The 23,389-nt window shown below is 35.9% G+C and overlaps 2 protein-coding genes across 3 annotated transcripts in view; one reads left to right on the top strand and one right to left on the bottom strand.

The window, feature by feature from the left end:
* The window catches only part of LOC139118391 (collagen alpha-5(IV) chain-like), a 51,607-nt gene extending 43,539 nt beyond the window's left edge, over positions 1 to 8,068 (bottom strand). Inside the window, exon 1 of the mRNA XM_070681689.1 lies at positions 7,640 to 8,068. Within this exon, the coding sequence (XP_070537790.1) occupies positions 7,640 to 7,723 (84 nt within the window). The 5' untranslated portion in view covers positions 7,724 to 8,068. The remainder of the gene's footprint in view (positions 1 to 7,639) is intronic.
* A 1,012-nt stretch (positions 8,069 to 9,080) lies between these two features.
* The window catches only part of LOC139118390 (collagen alpha-2(IV) chain-like), a 105,402-nt gene continuing 91,093 nt past the window's right edge, over positions 9,081 to 23,389 (top strand). Inside the window, exons 1-2 of one of the 2 annotated variants that reach the window (XM_070681686.1) lie at positions 9,081 to 9,468; positions 9,619 to 9,667. In XM_070681686.1, the coding sequence (XP_070537787.1) occupies positions 9,458 to 9,468; positions 9,619 to 9,667 (60 nt within the window). In that variant the 5' untranslated portion in view covers positions 9,081 to 9,457. The remainder of the gene's footprint in view (positions 9,469 to 9,618; positions 9,668 to 23,389) is intronic. The other variant, XM_070681688.1, reaches the window with a different exon arrangement.

Genomic DNA, 23,389 nt, shown 5'->3' with positions numbered 1-23,389 from the left:
CATTGTATATCATTCACACATTGCAAATATCTTTCACACATTTCAAATATCTTTCACACATTGCAAATACACATTTCATAGCTATATATACATGTATTTTAAAATATCATTTCATTTTAAAATGCAATTATCAGTTGTTAATTTCCAAAACAAATAACACCGATTCTCAATCAGAGCTAATAAATGCTTGGGAAGTTTCCAAACTAAGTGGAAGGATAACATTCCCCTCTTGTAGATAGCTGTCAAATTTAAGCCACCAAAACTGAAAGTTGACCTTATGTGTATTATTCTTGTCAAAATATAGCCTTCAAGTGATGGGATTACTGTACTTCAATAGCATGATCATGTGACTGAAATCTGTTGCTTTACCTTTCATTATCCCTACTACCTTTGTGCCAGAATTCAAAATTTCTTCAAAAATGTACATGTAAAAGGTACTGAAACCTTATCATTGACATTTAAATACAACACTGTGCTTTTCAAGAAATTTATTTGTAACTGCACTGTTACAGTTCTACAAGTCTTGGTAAAATGGAAAAACCTTTGTTTTACATGTGTCAACTGCAACTTTGGCCCATTGAGGGCGCAATTCTCAACTCTTATTTCTCCAGCATCATCTCATGGCATTAAAATAGAGGTTATTGACTATGTCTGAAGATATGCCATTCAAAAAGTATTTTCTCTTTAAAGCAATTCCGGTACTTTAAACAATAACCTATTCATATGTACTTGAACCGTCTAATCCAGCTGTGCCTGGGATTTCTTACAATCAGCATGCCATGGAAGAGAGATGCCAATAAGCTTACTGGTGCAGGGCTCTGATAAACACACTAGGTATTATGGCAATTCCTAAGTCTAAAACACAAGGTTTTGTCAATCCTTGTGCACGTGGAGAATACTTGAGTACTGGTAAACAACTTCTTTAGATGACACAGATGGGAGAATGAGCTGTCAATCTTCTATGGTGTGTCTTTGTATAGGGGAGGAAGAGGTGTTATTTGTGGTTGAAATACAATGGAAGCAGAGGAATCCCTGGAGACAATGATGCATTACCATATCAATGTCTTAGGTTTTTACTCAAATTCCATGCAAAATCCTTCATGAGTGAAGTAAAGTCACTCTTTGGAATGGAAGACTAAGAATTGAAAGGAAGTTGCGGTTTCAGTCAGAGAATTTTCATTGCCACTCAGTACAACATTTTATGAAGTGAATTTGTGGCTATCATGGTCTCCATAATTGAACAAGATTAGAAAGACACATTAACACTAACAGATAACATGACTTGGTATGGGCATGGAGGTAGCAGGGATAGACTACCTCCATGGTATGGGGTAAAGCTGTCCTGAAATGTAAAGATTTCAGTGTGGCCTAACATCAAATTGAAACAAAAAAACAGCTGAACAGTTTCCAAAAACCTGACTGAACACTACATATATCCCTCAAAAATGTCTTTATAGTCTCATATCATACAATAACTGTATCACATCATGCCACATAAGTCTTCAGGCAATTCTGGACTTGAAATACAGGATGACTTTCAAGTTCAATTGTACTTTTTTACAGCTTATTGGAATTCAGTCTTTTCAAGGGGGGGGGGGGGGTAGGAAGAATTCAGAAGCTAAAGGCTTGAGGAGCAAATGCTCATTTACTATGAAACTTATTCCATGGAAATTGAGGTGACATGCACAACAGTATTATGGTTCTAGTACTGTATATACAAATGCTATGAGAGAATCCAGTCACAGTCCAAAGACAATCACTGCCACATGCACGGCCAGAATTATTACCACAATTTAGTACAAAGGATGAAGATCAACAGATAGAAATATTTTGAACTAAAAGAAATCAGAGCAGTATGATGTCACTGTTTTAAGCTAATTTGACCAAAATTTATGGCTTTTACTACAAGAATTTGCCATAGAAAAAGTATTTTCACGACAATGTAGTTCATGCCCTGAGCAATTTACGTCTGGTAGCTTGCATTGATTTGATAAAAAGCTAACTGTTTGGGGCACTGCCAAACAAAGAATGTGTTTATCCTGAGACCTTGACCAGATATAGCTCCTGGTGCTACACCCCAGGGTCAGCTTTTCTAAGCAATGGTATTTAAAGGACGGTGATTTAAAGTCTTGCACTGGTCCTTCATTTTCCAGCCCAATAAACACTAAATCAAAGGTTTAACCAACAAAGAAGCTCTTCACAATCTGTGAGTTGACTATCATTCAGTTTGAAATCTTAAACACTTCGGTGAAATCTGTTACATGTTTTGATGTTCCTTAAGTACCGTAAGTACCGTAACTACTGTAGTTTTGCCGCTGAAATTACAACCAATAAAACCTCAGCAATCTTCCATACATCCAACATTGCCCATTGAAAGAGAAACAGCACCTATAATTTCATCAATGCAGACTTCAGTGAGATGTGAGGCAAATGAGAGATCTCACCCTTGATGTATGTACTTGCATTGTTGGCAGGATGGTGAACAGTCTACAGATATACAGATCATTCCGTTGTTTAGAATGAAAACTAAACATGTGACATTCTTTCTTTGACATAACAACATCAAACCAAAGGCAAAGAAAATTTTGAACCTTTCATCTTTTACTTTTAAAATATAAGGACAAAATCATTTCTTCTCCCGGAAAAAGCTCTTTGAAAAACGTCTTATTGTAATGCCATCAATTTGAAGAGTTACAATTTATTTGCGAAATGCATATACAAATTTGTGATTGAGAATGAACTTGTATCAATGTTTTTTTCTTTATTGGGCAACTTTTATCAGAATCACATCTTGACTGATTCAAATAATCAGATCCAGCTGTTAACTTATCATTTTGGCTTGGATATCTGACATCAGTTCAAGTGCATTAAAATTTTTTATCTTAACATGTTGTCAAAGCCTTAGGTACACATACAGTATTTATCTTATAGCAAACAGATGTAGATTTATTAAGATACAAATTTCAATCAAAAACAAAATTGAAAGATGGGGCATTGGTTACTTGCAGGATATGATTAATTCAGAGTTCAAAGGTCATTTTCTATTGATTTCGTCAAGGAGCCTCTATGCAGCTAAGGAGCTGTTTACTTTGCAAAGAAAACACTATTATCAAATAAATTATGTAAACTTGAAAAACCTTTCCTTGATAGGCATTAATCTAATGATAGAGAAGAAAGACCTTGATCTTAGAGATAGATGTCATGATGATAACCTAGGATAGAATTCCACTTGAGGTTACAATAATGCATAAATAATTTTTGTGACATTTTTACTGATGGCTTCACACTTACATGATGAGACAGTGTTGAAAACATTTGCTACTTGAGACGTTGCTCAGTAACTCTTAAAGAGAGAGACAGGGTGGGGTTTAACAAAGCACTTTTTATGACCTCCTTTTGTGCTACCTAACTTCAAAAGTACAGGGCTCATTCTGTCAAACCAGCAAATTCTTATTTTTGTTTCAGTCTGAATTTCTTGGTGGATTCTTTCATACTTGTGCTGGTTCTAGAGTAACAACTCATACTGTGCATAGGCATCAATGCATGTCACTCCAACAGTAGTATCTCTTACACATGTTTGTGTTTGTGCAGTTTTCCTTTGACTTTGAGCCAAAGAGAAGTGTCCAAACTTACACCACAATTCAATAGAGTTTTCTACAGAACAACAGGGTTTCCTTTACACTCTAGCCCCCTCTCCTTGTTTCTACAGACTTTTACTGGCACAGCACATACAAGAAGCAGAATTCAACGTTTTGCAATGGGTTTAAAATTTACATAAGAAAGCTATGGTAATTCTGCTTTTATACATGCAAGAAGTATATGTGTTTCAGGATATTGCCATATTGAAATTGATAGCTTAGTTATAAAGGATCTTTTCAGTTGCTAATCCTCAGAGCAGGACTTTGTCTGGATACCGAAAATTGTTCTTTTGTATTTGTACTCTCTGTTGGTCAGCAAGATGGTCATTTAAAATGACATATTGTCAAACAGTGCCGCCAACACCGAACCAAGGACACCAAAAGGTGACAACATTACAACCCCTAAAAGTACCATGCAACTTAAATGTACCTACAGCTATGCTGTGCTGAACAAGATATAAAAACCTGATGTCCTAATTTTCCTTAGAGAATTTTAAAAACCTACATCAAAAGTTGAGTTAGTAATCTGTTTTATGCCATTATGCAATAGAGAATCTGCAAACTACAATTCTCTTTCTAGCATACTGAGTAATTATGATGTGTGCATCTGCAAATGGTGTTAAAAAAAATGGTTTCAATTTTGACTTCACAGATTGATATTTTTCCCATGCTGACTACAGCACACAAATTTATGCTTCATTGATGATTGTGAGTGCAAATAAATATGACATGGTTTACTATGATCATTTTATGTGCAATGTAGACAAATTAGCCACCCCATTAAACCTACGTGACCTCTAATTCCATCACTATGTGAAAGTTTTGTAACCTTTCAGGGGAAATTACAACCATAAAAGCTGTCCCCAAAGTCTTCCTTTTTTTTTCACAAGGAAACACAACAGTCATGACACATGATTCAAATCATGAAAAGATATACAGATTTCTAATTATTTTGTTGAAACAACAACTTGAGTGTTTACCTTTAACTGACTTATTTTGAAAATAGAAAAACTTTTTCAAATTCAGTATCTAGGTAAGAAATCTTACAAGTTCTGTAGTTGTCAGGTCTGTCCAACATTGTTTTAGAGTGAATGAAATTCAATTTGAATGTTTGCTACAATGTTTCATTTCTTTGTTATGATGAAAAGTAAAATATGATGAGTTTTAAATGGAGATTTGACAAAAAAGTCTCTATTAAATTCTTGGAAACAGTCTGTTCATACTAGCCGACTCAATTTCAAATGGGGAAATGTACAGACAGTTTCAGGCAAGACCTGAGGAATGAAGTCTGAACTTTTCACATGTTGCGAATTCCTGTCATCTTATTGAAAACAGCAGAGATGTATCAAACTGAAGAGACATACCTATCTAATTGAAAACTGAAGAGATATACCTATCTAATGGAAAACTGCAGAGATATATCTATCCTATTGATAACTGCAGTGGCATACCTATTTGATTGACAACTGTAGAGATATGCCTATCCAATTGACAACTGCTGAGATATACCTATCCTACTGACAACTGCAGATAAATACCTATCCTAGTGACAATTGCAAAGATATACCTCCACTGTTGAAAACTGAAACATACCTATCCTATTGATAACTGCAGAGATATACTTATCTGACAGATAACTGCAGAGATATACCTATCTGACAGATAACTGCAGATATACTATCCTATTGATAACTGCAAAGATATACCTATCCTATTGATAACTGCAGAGAGATACCTATCCTATTGATAACTGCAGAAATATACCTATCCTATTGATAACTGCCGAGATGTACCTATCCTATTGATAGCTTCAGAGATATACCTGATTGATAACTGCAGAGATATACCTATCCTATTGATAACTGCAGAGATATACTTATCCTATTGATAACTACTGAGATATACTTATCCTATTGATAACTGCTGATATATACCTACACCATTGATAACTGGAGAGACATTCCCTCACCTAGTTGTGTGAGGGCAAATCCTAAGTTGACACTTTCCTTGATACATGTTTATTTGAAGGACATTTCATGCTGGACAGAGATTAAAAACTATATAATCAACGTAAAACTAAGTCATTGCATCTCAAGAGTAAGATCTGCAAGTACTATCAGCTTGACATCTCTTATCAATGCGTGTTACACTTATTAGACGGCCAAGAAATCACTATGAGTGATTCTTTAATGGTAACAATTTCAGGAATTGACCTCTGGATTAGAGTTTTTGTCATCAAATGGTTGTATGTACACTTGCAAGGGAAGCAACATGACTGTATGATGACTTGTATCCATGACAACAGAATACAATAAGAATACATCTGCAAGTTTTGTTCAAGTGGCAATGACCATTCTGATTTTTTTTGATTTCCATACAAACAAGTTATGTGTTTGAGACCACAGGTCCCTTTACAAATAACTACCTTATTGAAAGCTGATTCATACATATGAAAAAAAACCTAAATACAAAGATAACCTCATCTACCAAAGACATCTATAGCTTCTTTCATTTCAACATTCACTCATTGTTTTTGTCCAAAGCTAACATTTGACAAAATATGTCTGTTGGTTTCCTCACACAAGTTTTACAACACAGATACACTTGCTTAAACCCTTAATTGATAATGAATAGTATTCTTTCTTCAGTAATGAGAGCAGTTATTCTTGCTGCACTCTTCCAGCCAGCCTTGGCTTATTTGCTTTCCTTGCCATCTGTTGAGCATATTGCCTGGCATTACATTTCAGTTATGAAATCTAAAATCATTACATTTCATATATGACGCATTGCTAAACGGTAAGTTCCTATAAAAATACATGCAGTGATAAAAATAACAAGGAAACTAAGCACTGATGAAAAAACAGAATAATCACATTGCTATGAAAGTTTTCGGTTGCTCTGTTTGCTTTTGTACAAGACATTATAACAACTTTAATTAAAATATTTGAAGCGTTGGTTAAGTCCCCCCCCCAAAAAAAAAAAGAAAATCAACATTGCAGAGAGAGAGAGAGAGAGACAGAGAGAGAGAAGGTAAAACCGTACATCAGTGGCGGTGCCTACATAAAGTGGAACAGCCATGCGTTGCAGGAAGGATTCAGCAGGTTGGCCCAGTTTTGCGTATTCTACCGTTCACACCCTATTATGTGCGCCGAAAAATAAACTTTCAAAAAATCTCCAAGACTATTTATCATTACTTCAAAAGGACAAAACAGTTAAGAATAGCTAGAAATGCAGTAACATTACTTCATAAAAGCTCTTTGTATAAAGGAAATGTTGAAGATTTTTTTACTCGCTAGAAATCATCCTTTTTTACATCCAGTTCACTGACTTGAAGCTGCGAAAGTGGAACCTTTGCCAAGGTCTATCAAACATGGTGAACTATGATGGAGCTTTACAAAGCATTTTCAAATTTGTCTAATTTTTATTCGTTAAAGCAGTGATGTGATTCTAAAATATAACTAGAACAATAACAAAATGTTTTAGAGAACAGATACCTTCTCATCAAAGATATCAAGCGTTCAGAAAAGTTCACTCAAAAGGAATCTATGGCTTCCATGATCAGAAGTCGTGATATGGGACATTGCGGTTCAGGGAGGTGTCGCTTTTTTAAGTTTCAAACATGCTGATATATTGCAGAAAAGTAACAACGCGACAAGCTGTGCTAGCTCGCAAACTTCTCTACCTACAACATTGTTTTGCGCGACAGTCAACGAAGTGACAAATCTGACGGTGTATGGCGGCGAATGTAAATGAATAGTACAGGCCGACAGTTTCACACTGGACAACTTTTCTCGCACTCTCAGTGATGAGTGATGGAACATGAACTTAGCGATGGGCACAGAGTTGCACATTTGAAGAAAAACTTAAATACTGTAACGATTCAGAACTAGTGAGAAGCAGCATTCAGTCTACAAACGGTGTTATTTTTGCTACTTGATTCCATTTACTGGGTAAAGGAAAGGTTTCAAAAATCTCACCGAGAGATACTATATCATACTCACCGCTGCGTTGCTGAAATCCAAGTATAACACTAGTAGCACTGCACATATAAGTACATGCCGCTCTACAAGTTCCCTGAACTTCATTGTATTAAAACTCTACAGCAGAAACTGCCGCTACAAAATGCTTCGATGGAACAACTGATCACAGTTTTGTCATAACCTGACCTATGATTACAGAAACCGTCTTGTAAGGTGCAACCAGCGTCGTTCAGCTTTCCACCATTTTGCAGTGACCAAGGAGTTCTATGAACCGCTTCACAGGAAATTTTCAAGACACTCGCGGATTGCTTTCTGGGTCTGACCAGTCTACCAGAAGTAGTCAAACTTTTGTATACTTATAAAAAGGCAAACTCTTAACTTTAAAAGAGTGAAAAAAACATATCATCCATATCTCTCGATATAGACATAACTATTTTTGCCGTAATAGTGCGCAGAAATCCTTAAAATGCACTTTTAAGGTAAATTACGAACTACTTATTCTAGCGCACTAATAAAGAAGTCAGAATTCCTGCGTAGTTCGGTCACCAGCTGTGTCGGTATTTGTATACGATCATCAATGAGCCCTGTGAAGTTGTACGTAAATTCGATCAGGAAATTGGAGAATTACCCCACAGAAGAGTCAACAGACAGTTGGGAGAAATTGATAAGATCAGCGACGCACCATTCACCGCGGACATTCCAACTGTCTGTAGAGTTTCCCCCAGGTATTGTTTCTGGCTTCCCAAAGGTCGGGTCATTTTCCTCCCTTGTCCAAGAGCACTGTCTCTCAGATCTTATCTACCTGTCGATACTATTATTGAAATAAAAAAATGATATCTCGTTTTCTCTCATTGTATTACGGATTTTCTAATTATCCTATACTACAATAAGTGATGATATAATGACACCGTGTTTTGTTTTTCATACTCATTCAAATTGACATAAAATTCTGAATAAAATTAAGTATGAGAGTTACAGACAATTAATCGATATCCATTTTAAATATTTGCAATGGGCACTCATATTTTGGAGTAAAATTCTCCATACCATCAAATATGCGTATTTTACCCTATTTTCGTTGTTTATTGTATGTCAAGTTACTAAAATACATTGGTTGCCCTTATTCTGAATTTCTTTCTTACGGAGATATCGCAACCAAATGATTGATACAAAGTTAGAAATGAATTCGCGATGTTCATTTGTTTTATGCAATAACTTACTGAATCACCGAACCAATTAATCATTCATAAAAAAATAACAAGGTCATAACTTTGTATAGTTAATGGGCCGTTCAAATTGCATTTTCACTGCAATAATTCTGCTGTACGTTGAAATTGATAATTAACTGATATCTAAATATTATCGAGCAGTCATTCGTCATCTCTCTTGTTTTGAGTGTTTCCTGTGTCTGAAGGTGACCAAATTCTCCCAACCTCGCAAGACAAGTTTTGGCTCCGCCCCCATATTGACCTGCAGTCGGAAGCCGAGATTGCTTACTCCATGGATCTGTGTTACCGAACCGTCGCCCTGTAACACCTTGGCACAGAAAAATATCTGGCTGATTTCTACTTTTCTTTCGTTGGTCAGGGAAACACATCGGCACGGCTCGGTAACGTCGGCTGGCTGAGAAAGAAGTTCACCGTACAGGAAGCCATTCAGCAAGTCCTTGTAGTAAATTGCATGCGGCGAATGTGAGAGAAACTGGCCTACTGCCGCGCTGAAGTCTCGTAGACGGTGCGGTGTACAAGCTACATCCTGAAGTTCCCACGTCTTGCAGTTACACCGAACGACTTTGCAAGTTTATACATATAAATGATCCGGACGAAATAGCATGCAAAAATGAATACCTGGTAAGTCGCAAGTCGACAATGACTTTTCGTAACATTCGAAGGATGAATTCCATATACATACTCGTCAAAGTCGCACGAAACTTTTGACTTCACTATAACTTTCATAGCATCGTGAATTTTAACCAGTGTATTCTCGTATTTCCTCGGCAGGGTCTTTGTAGCCGCTTCAATTTTCGTGTTTGCCAACTTAAGTTTAGCGGTAGGTAACATCTTCTTATTTTTCCTTTGACATGTTTTGAAAGTCTACGAGAAGTTTGTGAATGCAACCTTCACTTCAGGAGAAGATGCTCAAATTCGTGTGATGCGATTCAAGATGGCGTTAAGGATCATACAACATATCACCAGAGCATAACTTTCTCTAAAAATTGACGTTGACTTTGAATCAGGTGTATTACTTTGTTTTCGCAATGTAATGTGTGGAAAATGAATTCATCAGTAACCATTGTCTTAACAGTCGTAATGTTGACAATCGTCAGTAATAATTAAGTTTCCTCCAGTACTCACTGTTATTGCATTTACGTGTGCGGTAAGTAACAGTGATGTTTAATTTTTCTGAAATATTTTTTTCCCTTCGTTAAACAACATCTGCTGCATATATATTGAATGTTAAAGAAAATCCACATGAACTTTAAACAATTAAACCTGTCAGAGGTTGACCCGATGGAGCACGATTGTGGAGACCACTATCTTCATCAAAGCTAAGGGTGTACCGTAAAACGGCTATTGTATGTATTCATTAAAAAAAAGCGGCTGTACGAACGGGTCGCTGACAATGTGTCAGGCAACCAAAGTTAACTCCAATACTTGTGCAGATCCAATGAACGTGGGAGATCATGACCTGATGTCAAATAAATAAATAAATAAATAAATAAATAAATAATGAACAAACATTCAAGGAGTAAATGAAATTTAAATAGATCAAGAAAGTTATTTTTTATTCATAAAGTAAGGTATATTTGGAGTTAAATGTTTTAATGCTAACTAAATCAAAATCAGCTTTCCTAATTCTTTAAACGTTTCTAAATTTTATCAGTGCTTCCGTGCACTTCATGAACTCTTGACAGTGATTACAGGGTACCAAGGGCAAGAATGCATTCTGTCTGATATGTTTTCCCAAATAACTTGTAATTTTAAGAATCCTTGGCCAAATTGCATCTGTACTGTAGTGTTGTTAGCATCAACAGTTTTTCAAGAAGTTGATAAGTTTGTCTTGTGTTACCATGCCCTCACTCATGTAAACTCACTGAAGTGGCATGAAGCAACCATTTTGAATTCTGTAATGCGTTGTGAAATCATGTGATTTGGACATTTTACCAGCACTAAGCAGTGTCTTTAGACTTACTTATGCCATATAGATGTGTAAAAAAGTGAAAAATCATTCGCTAAAATACTGTTGCAAATTCCTGTGTTCAACATCCACTTTACCACCAAGATTTTTGACTAGACTTAAATTCATGTAATTGCATCAAAAGAACTGGCATAATCTCTGTTTCATGGTCACAAGCACTAGTCAGTATAACTTTTATGAGAACTGAGCAATACTTATTACTTATTCTTGCCATTTTATCATATTGTGAAATCTGCCCAAGTAGCAAACTGTTCCATTGGACAGGCCTGTAGTTATTGTCAACACTAGCCACTGTCCTCATTGTTATCTTAGGATACTTTTTATCAGATACAACCTACTGTCAATCAGAAGTCTCAGTCTTCAAAATTTATGTATCTGCATATTTTCCATGAATTTCCATTTATCTTTTCTTCTCGATAGACGTGAGGCTGATGGCAATCATAGTATTACTTTTGTACAACTCCAGCTTGTTTCACATCTTGACTTAACTTATTTTGATCAAAACAGTTCAGTTTGCATAGTTTTTTTGTCAGAATGTTTTGAGATTTTTGGTGAGGCCCCTGTTGTAAAATGCTTCTTTTGGCAATGTATGTCACTACTGGTAGGTTAAATTGTACGTTGTTAGTCAAAGAAAGGCTGGTAGTCACATGGAGGAGCTTATAATAATTTCATTAATCATTTATGAAGAATAACAGCAAACGCAATTGACAATGCTGTAGTTGATGTTCGCTGACTTGAAACAGTGAATGCATGGTAGCAGAAATGCTTGCAATTTTTATTGAGACATTACTGGATAATTGCTAACTGAACAGCTTGAATGTAACAATTGCGGAAGTGCTACTGTTGAGTATCTACTTACTTGGAGTTGAAAGCAAGCAAAAGGATATCATGAAATAGAAAATAAAAAAACAAGGAAGAGAGAAAAAATCTAAGTGATGATTGGCCCTGTGACATTCAGATTTTGTATTGTCATTGCTAAAGAGGGTTTGAGGAAGGAAATTCTTGATTCAGGTCTATGTATGAGTCTGTCTTAAATCATTTTGATGTCTAGGCTGACCTTAGCCCTCTTTCCAAGTTGACATAGAGGCAATGCACTTTTCACCATATTTATGCATATTTTGAATATTTTATCAGTTTTAACAGGTGTATGTATGGCCATTATGGGTAGATCTAAAGGTAAGACTAGCTCAGCTTGAGAAACCTCTTCATGGAGAAGATGATGACATTGTCTGGTATCTTTCCCAACTTTTACCCTTTCACCATGCTTTGGCCCCAACCCATTGTAATCAATGGTGGGTGTCGGACTGTTTACGTGGAATCATGGGGAGAGGGTTTGAACGGGTCAAGAGGTCAATCATTCGGGACAACTATGTCATGGCAGGATCTGTTGATTAAATGTTCTTGGTCACTTAATCTAATCAGTTGCAGAAGATTTCAAACAAGATGTTAATGTTTAAATTTTGATACTCCTTAGTGTTAGGACCCTGGGTAAGATGTTGGAGAAACATTGGTATATGCTTTTGCTATATAAGAATAATTTAGAATGATATGTGACATAGAATCTAGGAGAAATGAAATGGGTACTGCAGTCCACACATAAACCAAAGCATAAGTTTAAAAAACAAAACACAAATAAAAGTACAAAATCGGAAAATTATCTCCAGTGTAAGTTGTGTAATGTTAAAGTGTCTTAGCAGGAGTAAGGTCAGCTGTAAACTATGGTATGTGTGGGTCAGGTCAGGGTTACATACCAGTTTATTGGTTGTCCAGCCACTTCTCAGCAAGTAATTTGTTATCTTCTAATTTGCTAAGGATGGTGACTGATTGTCAGTTGTGACTCGCTAGTCACAGATGCTGTGTTTTGAAAGAGGTCATCAGATAGATTGTTACACTCACTGGAGTATTAAACTAACATCCCTTCCAGGAATCATGGTTTATATCAAAAATTGTATCAAGTTCTATGCTTGTCCTGTGATGTCTAGTATCTGCAAAAAAGCCTTATCATTCAGTTATGAAATTCAATTGGTAATACCGCAATTATTGAGTACATTGTGATGGAGACTAACTTGCCCAGTCAGACTCTGGTGTGTCTTGTATTCAACTATAGCTGAACATGGATTGTAATTTGTCATAGACAATACAATACATAGACAATTGTACCACAAGGTGTATTTGAGTATCCCCTGACTGAGAGTATGTGCATTACTCTTCACAATGAGACACTTGTCATTTCCTGCCTGTGGAGAAAACTTTAAAAATCTCTACTGCCCTCAACATCCTTATCCTCTATCGACAATTTTTAAAAGATTTTTCTGTCAAAGCAGTTTTTCTTCAAGAACTGTTCCAGTAAAAGTGAAATTGTTGAAACCTGAAATAACATGTAGTTCTGTGCATACATCTTAATGATAATACACTGAATCAAATAACGTGCTATTCAACTTGTCATTGAATTTACAATATCCTTGAAGCAATCGGTCAAATGTTGACTGGGAAAGTTTGTATACACCTTCCATAATGTGACATAAGAAACATACAGTCAGTTAGTCAGTCAGTCAGCTGAGTGTTCATTTGCATTGAACATTCCATCAAAGAGTGTACCCACTACATGCTGAAAGTGACGATCATGCTGTGAATATGTCAACCTATTTGAAATAACTCTTATTTAATTTTCCTGGAGCAATTTTAAAGAGAGCATAAGGAGAGCACAGAACGCTACTCACTAACTGCCACGAATATATTATTTTTCACCACATAGCTCCAGAATAGACATAGTGTGAACTATTAATCTGTCAAGATTGTTCAATTATTGGAGTTGAAAGTCTGTGCATGGGCAAAGTGTGAGATTTGTACAATTGAACATTTCAGCAAACTTGCCATAAACACGCGAGATTGCAATGAAAATTCACAAACGCTGAAAAAGCATTCAATTAATTCAAAAAGTTTTACAGGACGGTATCAGGCTATTGTACTTTCTAAAAAAAATTCATTGTGATTTTACAGTGTAATAACTTTCAATATTTGAAAAATCGAGAATGTACTTTGGATACAAAGTGAATGATGTACAGTAAAGAATACTTGTCTGTTTTGAGACCCAGTGTGTTCCATCAGAATGACTGCATTGTACCAGTCCCCCTTTCAAATGAAAATCGTGTATCATGATTTGCAAATGAATCCATGGCTGACAAGCTGACAGGAGTTAATTCACAAGGGCACAGTGTAAAGCACAGAGGTATTTTACTTCAGTCTTCCGTCCATTGCTTTATCATGTCAGATTCTTCAAGTCATCTGAGATGTCTTGGCCACAGTGAAGCAGTTCCTGTGAAGTGAAGTGATAAAAGACAATAGTTTAAAATCGACACTAATCAGACATTTAATTTCATGGGACAAAATGTAAATATCCGTTGTATTCATTTTTCCAAGAATAAGCTAAAGGGTAATACAGCTATCGGTGAAAGAATTCATTTAAAATTTGGTTGAGAAACCCAGACATCATTTATAGATTGACCTTCAAGTGTTGATAGGTGAAAGGATAACATCAAGAAGGGCATTGTGTGTTTGGAGTTGATGTCAACCCAAATTCTGTAATTTATGTTAATTCTGTATATAACATTTCATTATGAATAGGGCAAGGGCCACCCAGTTTTCTCATAAACTGACATTGTGTACATGCAAGTTGTGAATATACAGTGTGACGTTTTTAGGTGGTATGAGCCGGCTTTATCCAGAGTTAGAATGAAAGTAGAAACTGAAGTTCACTGAAATGTAAACTTTTGAAACCTGTTATGTCTATTCAATTTACAAAAACAATCAAATATCAGATTTAAACCACCACCAGTCCACCAACTTTCACTTTAGTCTGGTACATTAATTCTTGAGATATGGCTATAGTCAGAATAGTACAAGCACTTCAGTAGGAATATTTTAGCTAGTGGTAACCTTATAGTGAAGGTACTGTTTTAGTAATGGCAGAGAATGCTAATGAACTTTTAATGCCTCTTCTTGCTTTGCCCATGAAAATAGCAAAGTCTTTTGCTCATTTTACTGTATGGGGTTCACTAAAATGGCCATGTGATATCTTATCTGAGCTAATCTTCTCAATACATGTACAGGTAAGAATGATTACATAACCATAAGTTGTCTTTAAACAGTTTTATCAAAGCCTTCTTCATTTCTCAAGGAAAAAAGATGTTGGCCTTGATGGAATCTCACAGGTTGTTAGCTCAAGGTATTGTCAAGGTATTGTGTTATGAGCTGAGTATGTACAGTTCTCATGGCTTGCATGTGTACTTGCAGCCACCTGCTTACTGACCAATCACAGTAAGCCTGCTGGTTTCCATGGTGAAGTTTTCACCAGATAAGATCAGAATAACCATTGTGCAACATCTTTGGTCTTTCATCTTCAAGCTGCCACTTGTATTGTCAGACGGAGGCCTGGTCAACTGCGACCAAACGTGTCCACACATGCAACTTTGCATCGGCCCTGAACCTCCCCTTCTTGCCGGGACCAAACTATGTCGGCCTAGGCCGACGCAGCGTATCCACATTGGTTATTTTACATCGGCCTAGGCCAGCACCAGGTGCTAGACCAACGTAACATGGTCAGTCTGAACGACACAAATGTATCAAACACTACCACTTTCAGATTCTATATAATTATATCAGAAATCTGACCAAGACTTTGAACTTCATTGGATAATAATGAATCTTCATCCACCCAGTACATGCTACACCATTATACATAAATGTCTTCAGTAATTGCTGTATATCCTATACATTGTATTGCTTGCTATATGCATCAAATTTGGCAATTCTGTTTAATGTACAGTACAGCTTTCTGTCATCATGTCCTGAGCATTCTGTAGCCAGTATTGCTTATCAGAAATTGGCAGATCGTCCATGTAGCCGACACGAACACGAAGTGTCTATTACCGGCTACCAAAAACTATGAAAAATAGTAAAGGAATGAGCTACAAAATCACTGTCAGTTTTAAGTTGAAGGTAGAATAAGTCTGTGCCTTTGTATAAAATACTATAAAAAATAGTAGGAAAGGAGCAACCAGCTGAAAGTAGTCGAGGAGACCTAACCGCATATCATTTGCATTCATTGTCGGCCACATGGACTGTGTGCCCCAGAAATTGCATTCGCTGGCTTAGATTCTTTAACTATCTCTCTATATCAGCAGTTTTGTGTGGAGCAACTTTGATAACTCTGCACTAATAGTCTTTGCACAAATTATGACCATGTTTCTGACATCCCCTGTTACATAAAAGTCCATTTTCTGTCTAAGTAAATATTTGAAAGATAAGTCATAACATAAGTTGAAAAAAGGATATTTTGTAATTTTGGCAATTGTCACCCCTGTCAGAAAAGAAGCTGAGATATACTTGGATTAGCTAAAGTTTGAAAAAAGTAAACTTTCCTTCTGATATGAGTAGCTGTGTGAAATACAGCAAGTATTACCAAATTATGATGACCTTCCTTTGATACAATCAGTGTTGTCAAATGTTAGAAGAGTATTGGTAGATGGGATGATGATTTCTGATAAATCTTCAGAATCTGTAATTACGCATGAACTCTTAGCAACTGCTGATGGTTTCAGTGGAAACTTCGATGGCAAGAAGTGCATGTGCGGACAAGTTGACATCTAGATAAAAGTTTCTCATCAGCAAGCAATAACAATCTAGCTTAGCAATTAGGAATTTGTCCTTCGCATTTCTTTCACCTCTTAAGAAGTCTAACTCTATCACAGCAAACAATAGTAATTGATCTCTGTGAGCAACATTTGTGTCTTGGTCACTGTGTTTCCTCATGGAGCTACCATGGTTTCCTAAATACCAGATTCTTCACCATATTATATAATATTCAGATTACCACTGGCATCGTCAGATTACCATTCTCATCAATTGAATAAGTGCATAATAGAATCTTTGACAGTTTTGGAAACTTTTGTGTTTGTTTCATAGTATTTGATTATTGTAATCTATTTTACACAAGTTTTAAATGACATACGGTTGATGTGCTTCAGACTTGTCAATGATGATTGTGTGCAGGCCTGTTGGTAATTCAGTCTGCATACTGTTGGTAATTCAGTCTGCATACTGTTGGTAATTCAGTCTGCATACTGGATAAGAGCGAAGATTGGTTGTGTAATTAACAGTGTATTGTTAATTACCGTAAACAATCTTAATTGTAATTTGCAAATGTAGGAAAGGATCCAGGTTCCACAGTAAGCAGCTGTTTTCTATACACTTGGCACCTGCAAGTTCAAGAGACTTACTACATACTCAAGCACACAGTACTAGAGATTTCCATAATTCACCATGATTTGTACCATTCTAGATTCTTCCGTGGTCTACCATGTCTCCCATGTGTAGACAAATTCCTGGACTAGTTGTAAAAATTCTGAAAATGTACTTGTAAGGACACCATTTGTCTTAATTACCATTTTAAATCATTTAGAGAAGTATGCTTGATTGAGAGAGGAGAAAGCATTTCTGTATAATTTTCCACATGTTATGTCTTAGCCCATACAGAATAATGTGATGGAAAGCAGGGAGACTTGTTGCACCTGTTTTATGGAACAAAAGGATATTGATTTTTTCCAAATAGAAAAGACAAAAGAAATTTACATGCTGACTTTTCTCAGAGAATGACCCCTTCAGTTTGTCATAACTTTCTTCCCAAAAGTATGGCATTTGTACCTGCAGAATGTGACTTTTATGGTTATTTAATGGATTTTTGAACTTTATATGCTGAAATATCTCAGCGCACTTTAACAAATATAATTAATCAATCAATCCTCTTGAGACTTCACATTATTGCTTTTATGCAGAATTGAAAAAGTTACAAAAAAACTAATGCCATTGATACAAATCAAACAGAATTGTGGGTAATTTATTGTACCATGATGTGTCTCATTGATGATCTTAGTAATTACATGCAAAATCCTTAAGCACTTATTTTCAGTGTAACAGATTTTACTGTGATGCTTTTGTCAGAATAGAACCTGTGTTTAGGGAGCCAGAGCACATGTTGTCTGTCTTCTGTCTGTTTATCTGTCTGCAATATGATTGAGTCTCAAAAACTGCTGATTAGATTCAATTCTCAAAAACTGCTGATCAGGCCAGCAGTCACAGCCAACACTGATGTGCTAAGGATTACAGGTTGGACTTTTCTATCTACAAAAACAAATCTACAGCATATTCAGAAATTTGTTTCAGACATTCATCAGTATAACAAACCAACCACACTTATTATCTTAAATATCTTAAATATCACAGCGGAGCAATATAGGCAGTTAGGTCACTTCTTAAAATCAATGGTCTGATGCAAGGGATGATGTTAATATCATTCTTCTCCTTTAATATCTGCTTTGATGTCATGATTTGACCAGAATCCCTATGATTCCCTCAACATCTACAACTGTGATCCCAGGTGCTGTTTACAGACTAGAGAATTACTATGAATAGCTCAAGTATTTACAAGTATAATTAAACTGGTTTTATTCTGTCGTTTTTGACTTTCACAGTACTCTATCAGGTACCCATGCATTGTTCACTCTACATATGTACAGTTTGATCGCTATGATTTTTGCACTCTGTCTAGCATATTCATGATAACAAAATTCTGGATGTTGAACGTATGTGTAACTATATCACTGAAAGTGTATGGTAAATTCACTCAGAAGAGAGTTGTGTAAGTAAAGGTGATTCCAGTGGTTCTATTTATGTCAGCAGGAACTGGTTTAACAGGAATGGGGATATGTCTGGGATAGCTGAATAATGATCAGTCATTCTACCTTTCATGGGTGTTGTTAAACTTGTCTTCCTTTCAGTCTTGTTATTTAGAATTCTCCAAAGAATCTCATCAAGAAGTACTGAAAATACACTTCCAATAGTCCCTTTAAAATTTGAGATATACTGGTACTTCTAAAATGGTTGGACTCTTTCAAGACAAGACTGTTTTGCATATCATACACAAAGCTGAAGTAGCACATTGGCAGTTTAGTCTTGATAATAAAATTCCAGACAGATGGTAAATACAGTCACCATTCCAAAGGAAGTGCTCTAGAGTTTATAGACATGTTTAGCATATAGCTGACCGCCACAAATATGACTCACTGGGAACAATCATGAATTTTTAATACACTATGCCACAATCGCACCAATGAGCTCTTGTTTTTTTGAACACTTGCCCAATCAGAGAAGGTACTGTGGTGTAAGAGTGAACAAATGTAAGCTTGAGCAAGACACCACTTTTCCTTTGGTTTTGCTGGGTGGCTTGAATCTTACCAGATGGTGTTGTAGACCATTAAATCCCACAGTATAACTGTGATAAAGACTAACTGATTGCTTGACTTCATGCGTTATCACAGGACCTTTGGATATCAAATACTGGTTCCATCAGTCTCATAAACACAACTAATGACTTATTCTAACATTAGTTCACCCATTTTTTTGCTTTCTTGAATTGTAGGAAATCAGAATTTTAGATTCTCTGATATATTAAATAAAGTTGCATGTACCATTGATCAGCTTTTAGTGGCTCAAGTTTTGTGAAATGGTTGCTGTGGTATTTCTTCAATATAGGCCAAGGGTTGCATAACGCTTGATGTACTGGAGATTTTATGGCAGGGTTATTTATTTAGCTCTGCAGGTAATGATGTTAAATTATCATATAGGAGAATAGGAGATTATGTCTGCTTCATTCCTATGTATTTGTAGTCATAAGTGACATCTTTTAAACCTCTGGTCCAGTCACTTCATTATTTGGTACACACTTAACCCCTGTAAATTTTTCAAAGAAGTATGCATTCTTATTTTCCTGATCATTTTTTCTTCAAAAATGTTTTATTTTGAATAACTTTCAAATTTACTAAGTTATTACCTTGTTCAGATTTTACTAGATGATCTTGAAATACATATGCATGGCATGAATTCAAGTTTTTCTCTCAGCAGTGAAATACCAAGGTTATAATACATCCAAGTCAAAGTCAAATTTATTTGGGCTGTCCTTGATCTGTCTTGGCATGTCTCATTCTATCTGGTCTTTTTACTTGACAACGCCCTGTCACACTGGTCTGACCGAGATACAAAATGATAGAGATTTTTGAAAAGATATCAAAAGTTTAGATGTTGACATAAGATTTGCTGTCCTACAAGATTGTGTGCTAAAGGCAGATTGTATCACTGTAAAAACAGGTCAGTTGACTTTGAATCAGGTGTACTTGACTCTTGACCTGTTTTACTGCCATTTGTGATCCCCACCACACTCACAGGACACTGATAAATGATAGTGAATTATCTTTCAAATATGACATGTGCTAGAGTAAAATATCTGCAAGAAATATGTCAGGGAAATGACGTTATTACAGCTACACAAATGCAAGATTAGATTCCTAAGCAATATTGTAGACAAGGTACATATATGCTGCATTTTGTTCTGACAATTATTTATACATCGCTGTTAAAGTCTGCCACTGATATGGTCTGTTAGGTGTTGCCATATTCAAAGGTTCTTACAAGTAGCATGTTTTGAAACATTGCTACCAAAATGTGTTTACCACATTCTTTTCTCTTGTAACTGTCTAAGGTCAGGGCATCATTCAGTGGGTTTGAAATGCAGAAATCTTACTGTGTTGTATACAGTTTGAGTCCAATGAATGTTAAGTATTTAACTTTCTTGGTCCGGTCACACTGTTAGATTTATGGCTATAATCCATTCAAAGCAATAGTGTTTGTAATCTACAGATATTAGTGTGACTTCCTTAACCAATTGATATTAGACCAAAAAAACAGGATGGTTGAACAGTCTCATATACGTTACGTTTACTTTTTTGTATGTGGCACACAAGTTTTGTAGATAACATTTAGATAAAAAAGAACTGACTCATTTGAGTGTCTGGATAGAACACACAAGGGAATAGCTAAATTAGTTATCGAGTTGATAGTAGAGACGAAGTTAATTAGGACTGCACTCTGGCTAAACAAACCATAATACAATGTATATGTACTGATGCCAATCTGTCTAGACACACAAAGATAAACAGTGGAGTGGAGAGTTACATGATTAGTATTTCACTCAAATGAGTCGGTTCTTTTTATCTACAATGTATCTACAAACTTGTGTGAGACGTACAAAAACGTAAACGTAATGTATATTGAGACTGTCCAAACCATCCTGTTTTTTGCTGTAGACCTGAAAAAAAAACACCTGGAGAGAATCTCTGACAAGAGAATGTCTCTGACTAGAGAGTCTCTCTGGCACTGGAGGGCAGGTATTGAAGACTTTCCCTAACTACACTGTAGAACGTTAAAGCAAGAGTTGATATGTTATCTTATCTTTATAATTAACAATGCCATGGTTTTATGCTAAAGGCTCGACTGGATTCTGTCATGATCTTAGAAAATGGAGTTTTCATTGGCAAGAAACCTGCAGAAATCAGTGTTGGATACGAAACTTAACAGTTTACCAAGTCAGCTTGGATGGTGACACTTTAAACTTATAACAGTATACTTGCAGTCTTTGAGTCAAACTTTCTTTGAAATAAAACCCTGGTCAATATATAGTGGACTAAAAAGTTTTACGAGGGATTTTGGGAATTGCGGCAAAGCTTGACAAGTTGTTTTCCTGCATTGAACTTTGGACAAAGTCACTCAACATATTGGCATATGCAATGGTGAGAAAACAGTACCATCACACCTAATATACCTGATTCACCCCATAGACAAATGGTTTACTCTACTGATGAACTTAGCTTAAAATATTGACACTTCTCATAAACCTTGTTATCAGTTTATCTGGTTGATTATTTTCAAAGTTTTTGTAAATAGAAGCATCAAGAGGGGTCAGAATATTTTAATCCAAAGGAAGTTATTCTTACAACTACATGTATTTTCTAGTTATTCAAGGTAGCAGCAATGTGTACATGTATATTTACATTTTGAACTGATTTGTGTTTATTTCAGCTTATTAGGTATATAGCATACAAATTGCAAACTTTTTCCCAAGGATTGTTACAAGCTAATTAAATTAAAATATTAATCAGGAATCAAGAGTTTGTAATGACTATACTGTATAGTATTTTCTACAATTTGTAACATAGAAAGTGCTTTGTTAGAGACAATTTGTGTTTTGCTAAAAATGACCAATGTCAGACTTGAAGCATAGACAGTAGAGGGGGAAGGAAAGAGTTAATTTGTTCATGGTTTGTTCACCACCATGGTTTGGCCCAAAGCTAGATGTATCATTATCAATAGTAATTGTGGATCTGATATTTACAGGGAATCTAGGGTGAACAGGTTAATGGTCACTGTTCAGAAGCATTCCTGTCAGTTTAATTTTCCAGGAATGCTTACCAATGCTATACCAGCTCTCAATTGGGAAAGTGAGTGCCGCAGACATTGGTTGCAATCTTTTGACCTTGCTGTGGTGGGTCAGACAATCCCTGCAGCTGATGAATGACGCACTTTTAACTGTCTGTGTGTTTTAAATGTTAACATCAAACAAATTACCTGACATAATAAGATGTATATAAAATGGTTCATGCACCAAGCCATTCCATTGGATATTGCTCTCTGAAAAATTACGTGCAGTCTGGAGGTAAGGGGTAAGAAACAAACAATAGGAAACAAAGAAACCCAAACTCTTTCTTACCGCAATATGAACCATTTAAACATTCTTTCCAAGTAAAGTTCTTGAAATTAGCCAACCCCACTCACTATATATGTATCACTACACCTGCAGAACACATTTTCCAGTGCCGAGTGTTTACTTTGTAGAGGTACCAGTTTATCTTTTGCTGGGTCAGTGACCTGTCATTGGGGATAAAGTTGTTGAAATTAAAGTTTTTATGTGAGGAAGTAGTTGAGACACAGAGAAAAGAGCAAGGAGTGTTGATCAGACTAGGACTGACTAGCCGACTGTATACTGTCTTCTCTTTGTCGTAGCAGGACACATCAATGTCTTGTTTGCTACCAACAGGAAACCACTTGATGAGTGTTGTTAGGTAGCACATATATCCTGCTGACTGGAGTACTGCCATAGGTCAATAGACAGCCACAGGAAATGTCACTACTGTGTGTACACAGCTACTATAGAAATTCTCACTTGTTTGTGCATTTGATAAATTAGGCTGTTTATAGTTTTTGCTGATATAACATTTTGATGTCTAGCGATACATTTCATAAGTCTTTTAATTATCTAAGTGCACTAATCATTAAGATGATGGTTCTTTTTAGTAATTATACTGTTCATTGAATCAATTGAGTGTGCCTTTCTGCATATTTTTAATTTCTTCATTGTATTAACATATATTTGCTGCCTGTGAATTGAAGTATTCACAGATTAAAGCGTCAAATGTTGCTCAAATTTGAAATACCATGTTGTGTCTTGCAATTTTAAAAATACATTTTAATATTGCCCAACTTATTCTTACATTTGATATCACTGGCTTTGCATTTGTCATGACAGTAACCTTGATTTTCATATCTATATGAATTTGTATTTGCATTGTATTATCATCGTATATTTCAAGAGATATTTAGGTAACTGAAGAATCGTGTGTACCATTA

The sequence above is a fragment of the Ptychodera flava genome, chromosome 19 (assembly GCF_041260155.1).
Source record: "Ptychodera flava strain L36383 chromosome 19, AS_Pfla_20210202, whole genome shotgun sequence".
Classification (NCBI taxonomy): domain Eukaryota; kingdom Metazoa; phylum Hemichordata; class Enteropneusta; family Ptychoderidae; genus Ptychodera; species Ptychodera flava.
This window is presented reverse-complemented; position numbering and strand designations above follow the sequence as displayed.